General features: G+C 39.8%; 1 protein-coding gene across 2 annotated transcripts in view; it reads left to right on the top strand.

The window, feature by feature from the left end:
- The window catches only part of LOC131125705 (MAGUK p55 subfamily member 7-like), a 36,071-nt gene that overhangs the window by 21,011 nt on the left and 5,817 nt on the right, over positions 1-9,243 (top strand). For both annotated transcript variants that reach the window (XM_078791406.1, XM_058067504.2), the window contains 4 exons: positions 3,640-3,813; positions 7,570-7,650; positions 7,755-7,848; positions 8,032-8,140. In XM_078791406.1, coding sequence (XP_078647532.1) covers positions 3,640-3,813; positions 7,570-7,650; positions 7,755-7,848; positions 8,032-8,140 — 458 coding nt within the window. The remainder of the gene's footprint in view (positions 1-3,639; positions 3,814-7,569; positions 7,651-7,754; positions 7,849-8,031; positions 8,141-9,243) is intronic.

The following is a 9,243-nucleotide window of genomic DNA, read 5'->3' as shown; positions in this document are numbered from 1 at the left end:
ATTAACCTAGCATGTTTTTGGAATGTGGGAGGACACCGGAGTACCCGGAGAAAACCCACACATGCACATGGAGAACATGCAAACTCCACACAGAGATGACAGAGGGTGGAATTGAACACAGGTTTCCTAGTTGTGGGGCCTGTACGCCAACCACTAATTCACCGTGCAGCTTCAACATTATCAGTGAAGCATAAAGACATATGCTGGCTTTGCCTGTATTAGATATGTGTTTTTTGCGGAATTTTTTGGGACTGAAAATCTAAGAATTTGCAGATTCGGAATGCTGAATCATTAGTGTGCTCTACCCAGTGGGGTACGTTGTCATAGTCTACAACCCTGCATCCTGACTTTTAGTTTTATGCACGGGATTACTATATAGACAAACAACCATTCACACTGGCTGCACGGCGGTCGAGTTGTTTGCATGCAGACCTCACAGCTCGGAGACCTGAGTTCAATTCCACCCTCGGCCATCTCTGTGTGGAGTTTGCATGTTCTCCCCGTGCACGTGTGGGTTTTCTGCGGGTTCCTCCCACATTCCAAAAACATGCTAGGTTAATTAACGACTCCAAATTGTCCATAGGTATGAATGTGAGTGTGAATGGTTGTTTGTCTATATGTGCCCTGTGATTGGCTGGCCACCAGTCCAGGGTGTACCCCGCCTCTTGCCCGAGGTTTCAGTCTACAACCATGCATCCTGACTTTTAGTTTTATGTACAGGATTACTCCTTATTAAGGCCTTAACCTTGTAAAATCGCAATCTCCTGGTTAAAGTCATCATTGGTGATCAAACATCCTCCTGCAGCATGTCCACTACCGCTCTGCGCAGATCTAAACTCTTAATTCCCATCATCCTACAAAGTAGAAATAACTTTGCAGTAATTACTAAAGCGGTTTACGGTTCACGGCGTTTCTGTAACAGATGGTAATTTCGCTGCCACAATGACTTACGACTGAAAACGACAAGATGTTTTCTTCTTAAATTTGTTTTACTTCAAGAAATCGGGTAACTCTGTCGGACTTTTTTAAGTTCGGTGCCATGTAAACAAACACTTGCTCACTGTGTCACGCTTGCACCGGGGGGAGGAAACAGACAGATATGCTTACCAAGTCAAATTACAGTCTATGTCGAAGAACGCCTGGCATCGCTGTTCGGTAGTAGTTAACTTCATGAAAGACAGCGTGCCGACAAAGACAAAAGCCAAACCGCAGGCGCAAATGGCAGACGCTGGCTGTCAGAATGCGTACAAATCACCCTTGGCACACTGCTATGGGGGGGGGCCCCGATTCCCTGTGTTGTCGTTTCTTCACTGCGGTTTTATGTCGCTAACAGTGCTGAATCAACATGCTGATTAACAACTGATTTTGGTTTCTGACATATCACCGATCCAACTTTCTCTACCGTCCATAAACTAAATGTAGGTTAGCTGCTACTGAATTCGTTCGATCCCATCCATTTTTCAGAATCAGCGATTTTAGACTATTTTGACTGATTTTTAAGGCACACAGAATCTTCTTCTTTCTATTTTTCCCTTCAGGGGTCCCCACAGCAAATCAACCGTGTCTGCGTCTACATCGGTCTCTCTCACACAAACTACCCTCATGTCCTCCTTCACTACATCCATAAAACTCTTTGGTCTTCCTCTAAGCCAGGGGTTTCAAACACGCGGCCCGCGGGGGCCCCCGCCTTGATACGAAAGTTTAATGTTAGTGCGGCCCGCGCAAGTTTGATATGGATGCTGTATGGTATCATGTACCCAGAAAAAATTATTACGTTTGATTAATGTTCATGTTAAAGGTTAAATAAGTGTTAATAGTTATCCTCTCTATCCGTGTGGAAGTGGTAAGTTTTTGGCTATTTGAGTTTAAAGGAAATAACTTGAAGGCTACCGTTTAGGTCGCTAGCTCTCTAGTTTGCGAGTTAGCATGTGTCTCAAGACCCTGCAGTTGCGCAATATTTGTAAATAAAAAGAGTATAAATGTGACTTGGTTAAATAACTGTTAATAGTTATCCTCCCTATCCGTGTGGAAGTGGTAAGTTTTGGGCTATTTAAGTTTAAAGGAAATAACTTGAAGGCTACCGTTTAGGTCGCTAGCTCTCTAGTTTGCGAGTTAGCATGTGTCTCATGACCCTGCAGTTGCGTAATATGTTGTAAATAAAAAGAGTATAAATGTGACTTGGTTAAATAACTGTTAATAGTTATCCTCCCTATCCGTGTGGAAGTGGTAAGTTTTTTTGGTATTTAAGTTTAAAGGAAATAACTTGAAGGCTACTGTTTAGGTCGCTAGCTCTCTAGTTTGCGAGTTAGCATGTGTCTCATGACCCTGCAGTTGCGTAATATGTTGTAAATAAAAAGAGTATAAATGTGACTTGGTTAAAGGTTAAATAACTGTTAATAGTTATCCTCCCTATCCGTGTGGAAGTGGTAAGTTTTGGGCTATTTAAGTTTAAAGGAAATAACTTGAAGGCTACCGTTTAGGTCGCTAGCTCTCTAGTTTGCGAGTTAGCATGTGTCTCAAGACCCTGCAGTTGCGCAATATGTTGTAAATAAAAAAAAGAGTATAAATGTGACTAGGTTAAAGGTTAAATAACTGTTAATAGTTATCCTCCCTATCCGTGTGGAAGTGGTAAGTTTTTTTGGTATTTAAGTTTAAAGGAAATAACTTGAAGGCTACTGTTTAGGTCGCTAGCTCTCTAGTTTGCGAGTTAGCATGTGTCTCAAGACCCTGCAGTTGCGCAATATGTTGTAAATAAAAAAAAAAGAGTATAAATGTGACTAGGTTAAAGGTTAAATAACTGTTAATAGTTATCCTCCCTATCCGTGTGGAAGTGGTAAGTTTTTGGCTATTTAGTAAGTTTAAAGGAAATAACTTGAAGGCTACCGTTTAGGTCGCTAGCTCTCTAGTTTGCGAGTTAGCATGTGTCTGAAGACCCTGCAGTTGTAAATAAAAAAAGTATAAATGTGACTATAGTCGTGTTTTGTCATGTCTACAGGGCTCTAATAATGCTTTGTTCATTTTAATCTGAAAAAAATAATTTGTCTACCCACCAACTATATGTGGTTTCTTAAGTTTTTATTTGCCGTTTTATTATTATTATTATTATTATTATATTTATTTATTACTGATTGATTTTCTTTATTCTTGATTTGTTTATTTATTTTTCATCTTAATTTGTGCAGAAAAATATATTTGAGAAAAGTGAATTAAATTAATGAATGAATAAGTAATAACTAGGCTGCACGGTGTTCGAGTGGTTAGCATCGTTAGCATGTAGTATTGCATGTAGTATTATTCTACCAATATAGTATTCACTATCTCTCCTCTGGACATGTCCCAACCATCTCAGTCTGGCCTCTCGGACATATGTATCTCCAAGGCCTCTAACATGTAATATACTTGTTCCTGATCCTATCCATCCTGGTCACTACCAATGAGAACCTCAGCATCCTCATCTCTGCTACCTCCAGTTCCTCGGTGGCACTGTCTCTACACCAAACAACATGACTGAGTTTTCCTTTCATTTTAGCTGGAACTCTTCTGAATATTGTGTTCTTATGTCGGTATGCCAACGTAGAACCAAACTACCTACAGAACCGACCTACCAAAATCAACGCCTACCTTTTCTTTCCTTCTCAGCCGGCTTAAGAAAGAGTTTCCGACTGGGCAAGAAGAGTAATTGGGTGAAAGAAGCAGCTCGTTCCAGAAGGTGGAGCTCCGGAGTTCATGACTCCATTTGTCCACCTACGTACGTCGAGGTCATGCCTTACCATAAAGATCCTAAAGACAGACACCGTCTGGTGGTATTGGTCGGTACGTATGAACTAATAATACTTTAGTTGAGGTGACTATATTCCCACATCCTTTCAGAGCGCTGCACTTAGCTGCAGTTGATCAAAAGCGAAAATTCGAGGCATTGATGAAGATTTATGTTCCTGCTTTTGATTGACAGAACGAGCCTTTCCCATCAGAACTACGTAAACACAGTCAGAATCGTTTGTATTCTTTTAACTTACTTCAGTGGCCCACCCCAGATTCTTCTTCTCTGCCAAATCCCGCAGGCCTGCTCTTTGTATTTCGGAGCTCCGTCTCTCCCAGGGGGGGAGCTTACGCTGAGCCCCGTTGAAGGTCTTTTTAACGTCATGTGACTGTGGGTCATATATATGCAACAAATTGGAACAACGATGAGTAGATGTCCAGAAAGAAAACACATAAATGGTATTGGGAAGAAAAGCTCTGAAAATGTCAGCCAAAGGGCTTCATTGTCAAACTGGAATAGTTAAGCTACAGCTTGGTATTTACATGGTTTAATTAGGTTGCGGGGGGCGGCACGGTGGTCGAGTGGTTAGCGCGCAGACCTCACAGCTAGGAGACCAGGGTTCAATTCCACCCTCGGCCAATCTATGTGTGGAGTTTGCATGTTCTCCCCCGTGCATGCGTGGGTTTTTTTCTCCGGGTACTCCGGTTTCCTCCCACATTCCAAAAACATGCTAGGTTAAATGGCTAATTCCAAATTGTCCATAGGTATGAATGTGAGTGTGAATGGTTGTTTGTCTATATGTGCCCTGTGATTGGCTGGCCACCAGTCCAGGGTGTACCCCACTTCTCGCCCGAAGACAGCTGGGATAGGCTCCGGCATCCCCCACGACTCTCGTGAGGGTAAGCGGTAGAAAATGAATGAATGATACAGGATTAAATGTTAAAATTAATATTTTCATAGATAACACTTAAAAAACCTGTTTATGACTAAATACATTTTAAAAGTTACGTATTAGAGCACTGTAGACATGAAATAACACCCCCACAGTTAGCGTCTAATTTAGCCACAAATTTACCACTTCCACACAGAATGGGAGGCGAACCTTTTTTTTCCACTCTATTATGTTGGACATTGGTCGAGTGGTTAGCGTGCAGACCTCACAGCTAGGAGACCAGGGTTCAATTCCACCTTCGGCCATCTCTGTGTGGAGTTTGCATGTTCTCCGCCGTGGATGCGTGGGTTTTCTCCGGGTACTCCGGTTTTCTCCCACATCCCAAAAAAATGCTAGGTTAATTGGCTAATTCCAAATTGTCCATAGGTATGAATGTGAGTGTGAATGGTTGTTTGTCTATATGTGCCCTGTGATTGGCTGGCGACCAATCCAGGGTGTACCCCGCCTCTCACTGCGAAGACAGCTGGGATAGGCTCCAGCACCCCCCTTCCCCCGTGACCCTCGTGAGGATAAGCGGTAGAAAATGAATGAATGAATAATTAGGTTTGATTTTACCTGAGTCTGGATTGGATTTCACTGTCTGCAGAGAAAGAAGGCCACGGGTCATCATTAAGATACTTTGGCATTCGGAATCCTAGACAAGAAAAACCAGACCCCGGATACATAAAGTGGAGCAGATTGAATCAAATCAAACAATATTCCATTGTGCCCTAGAAAAGTTGGTGTAAATGACTGCTGGCACTACGTAGCATCATGCAACTCACGAGGAAGGTGAAGTGGACAGTATCCACATGGCCCGATGTGGATTTTTTTTTTCTCCCGAGTCTTAAAAGCCACTGTGAAAGCCATTAGCAGTGTAAGAGCAGAGAGTCCTAAAAACTTGATATTTTGTAATGTACTGTGTCCGTCCAACACTGTGATGGAAAAGGCAGGTATGTCAGGAATCCTACTTTCAGAGTCTGATGCAATCTAAGGCCGGACAAACCTAGTTTAGAAGAATATCCCAGATGCTACTGCAAAATGTGTGTGTGTGTGTGTGTGTGTGTGTGTGTGTGTGTTCATCCTACATCCTACACTGTAATGACACTGATACTATGTGACTTTGCAGATGTTATATTTTTATGTGCGGCTATGGATTTTCCAGAGGGTATACAGCATTTAATGGCGGCACAGCCAGCAAAAAAACAGTCTGATTGGTTGGAGAATCAGACCGAAAACAGCATGAAATCAGAGCTCTGTCTGCCTGACTGTCTTACTCATTTTTGGGCCTTTAAAAAAAATAATAATAATTTTAACCCCAATGGCAAACACAGATGTACCACTCAAGTCACTCGGTGCATGAAATCATTAGTGCACACTGATATGGAGCATATTATACAGAGATAGTTGGAATCCCTCGTTTATCACACTTAATTGGTTCCAGATTTGACAGTGATAAGTGAATTTCCACAAAAGACCATTCCATATTAACAACTAAATATTTTAGTAGTTAAACCAAAGCCAGTGTATCTTTCTAAATACAGGTTTTTTACATTATTAGAGCCCTCTCGACATTAAATAACACCCCTATAGTCACTTTTACACTATAGTCAACCACAAAACGTAATTTTTTGGGGGAAAAAATGCAATACCGCAAGGGACGACTGCACCACGCAAACGTCAACTCAACAGTATATATGAATACAATAGCATCTGTTCAAAAATACTCATACCTCATACTGAAAACTCAAAGGATGCTGGGGCCACTTTCACATTTTTTAAACCAACCCACGTAGATACGCAAAGATGTTTTTTATATTTAAAAGAAAAAAAAATTTCCGCTTTGTTTTATCGGTGACCAAGCATGTTATTAGTATTAACTTTTTCTCCTTAAATTATACCTTTTTTCATTTTTGAAAATATTTAAACTTTCTGCTTGTACATTCCACTTGTATTTTGATAAAAAGTAAATTAAATTATGAGATAGGAAAGTCATAATTACATGTATGTGTAAAGTCACAATTATGAGATAAAATTGAAAATGATGTGTTTGAAATTATGAGATAAAAAGTCATAATCACAAGTCATAATTATAAGGTTGGAAAGTAAATTATGACATAAAAAGTCATAATTATTAGCTAAAAAAATCAATTAGAAGATAAAATAATCACAATTATGAGCTAAAAAGTAGAAATTTGACAAAAAGTCAAAGTTATGAGATGATGTCATAACTAAGAGATAAAAACTTATGATATAAAAAGTATTTTTTTAAGAAATATTTTTCTCATAATACTATGAAACCTGACAGAAAAAAACACTGAAAAAATTGGTAAAAAAAAAAATTGGTAGGTCAAGTTAAAATTATGCAGAAGGTCATAATTATAAGATTGAAAAAAATCAAAATTATGAGATAAAAAGTCATAATTAGGAAATAGGAAAGTCATAATTGTGGGCTAGTCAAAATTACAAGTTCAACAGTCATAATTATTCGATTAAAAAGTCATATTTAAGAGATAAAAAGTAAAAAAAAACAGCAAAGAAGGCGGAGCCTGCACAGTTTGTATCTCATAATTTATAATTTTGACTTTTTATCTCCTTATTGTAACTTACTATAAGGATGTTGTTGTTTTTTTGTTTAGCGGAAGAAACGGGCGCCCATAGAGTAGTTATTTTTCATTTTTTCACTTTTTTTTCACTTGCCATTTAATATTCCAATTTTATTTTCATATTTTTTCTTCTCAGTGTAAAGCTAATTCTGTATTGTAGCTTCAGAACAGGAAGTGCAATTATACCGAATGACTACTACGGCTAATTGTTGTAAGCATTATTGAATTCCTTCGACCAAAACAAGTCAGCGTTTTGTTCTTTGTTCTTTGAGGCCCCAGCGGTGTTGGCGTGAACGAACTGAAGAGGCGTCTCCTGATCTCGGACCCTGACCTCTACGGTGTAACTGTACCATGTAAGGCCGTAAGACAACCTTGTCACTTTTTCCTTCCTGTACGCCCGTTTATTATTAAGGGTGGTTGTCGTCAACTTTTTTGCCAAACTTCTTGCTCTTTTCAGACACCACGCGTGACAAGAGAAGCCAAGAGACACAAGGAATGGATTATCATTTTGTGTCGGTTCTCAAATTCGAGGAGGACATTCTCAACCACAGGTACATGTGCGGGTTTCCTCTCCCGTGTCGTTAAAATGTAGTTTGACATGTGTTCTGGTCATTCTATACCATTCAAGTCTGTTTTGAAAGGAAAGTCCACCCTTTCTGACGTTCGTTTTTTTTTTTTTTTTCAAGCAACTGGCTTTTATGTCCTTGTCTGCCCCCGTTAATGTCTGCCTGCAGGTTTATAGACTATGGGAGATACAGAGGCCACTACTATGGAACAAGTCTGGACTCGGTTTACCGTGTCATGGCTGAGGGCAAAGTGTGCCTACTGGACATGCACCCTAGTGTGAGTAATGGGCTATCAGGAAAGTTTACGGAATGTTTACTCAAAACAATCTGTGTGGAAAATCATTGGAACGTTGGAACGTTATGCCGTTGAAGAAACAGGCGCACAAGGATGATATTTCTCTGTCTTAATGAAGTAAATATGTCTTTTATCATGACATTTTTTAATTCCGCATTTGACATTTTTTGGAAAGCTCTGCAAGCTAAGAGGAAAAAAGTGAAGCTCAAATACTGTTTTTCATTTCAGTGGGGAAAAATCGGTGTTGGACATGATAGGAATAGTCCATCATTTTATGTTCGGAAAGAATAAAAGACAAAAGAATCCAGATAATAAAAGACCGTTATAAGGGGGTGCACTTTAAAACAAAGCTCGAAAACTGGGGCTGTTTGATTATAGAGTGGAACCTTGGTTAGCATCATTAATCCGCTCACAAAAGGTCCGACTCAAACCAAAACTGTACTCTAACCAAATACATTTTTTCCCATAAGAAATAATGTAAATTCAATTAATCTGTTCCAGAAAGCCAAAAATGTTGAAACAAATAGTTTTGCAATTATATTTACATACAGAAAATGATTTGAAACACAGTGGATGTTAAAAATTGACACCAAAATTTTGTCCTGGTTTGAGTACATTTTTCCAGGAGGCTTTTTCCAGCTTTTTCCACTCCAAAGTCTGAAGTTTTTGGTTTTTCTTCAACCATTCAGAGGTGGACTTGCTGGTGTGTTTTGGAAGAACCCAAGTTGGTTTCAGCTTGAGGTCATCAACAGATGGCCGGACCTTCTCCTTTATCAGAATTCATGGTTCCATTTATCACAGAAAGTCTTCCAGGTCCTGAAGCAGCAAAACAGCCCCAGACCATCACACTACCACCACCATATTTTACTTTTCAGGTCATGCCATAGCATCTCAATAGGATTCAGGTCAGGACTTTGACTAGGCCACTCCAAAGTCTGAAGGTTTTGGTTTTTCTTTAACCATTCAGAGGTGGACTTGCTGGTGTGTTTGGGATCATTGTCCTGCTGAAGGACCCAAATTGGTTTCAGCTTGAGGTCACCAACAGATGGCCGGACATTCTTCTTTAGCAGAATTTATGCTTCCAT

This window comes from Doryrhamphus excisus, linkage group LG6 (assembly GCF_037039965.1).
Source record: "Doryrhamphus excisus strain RoL-2023G ecotype Guam linkage group LG6, RoL_Dexc_Guam_v1.1, whole genome shotgun sequence".
In the NCBI taxonomy this organism is placed as follows: Eukaryota; Metazoa; Chordata; class Actinopteri; order Syngnathiformes; family Syngnathidae; genus Doryrhamphus; species Doryrhamphus excisus.
Note: the sequence above shows the minus strand (reverse complement) of the source record. Positions and strands in the feature narration are given on the sequence as shown.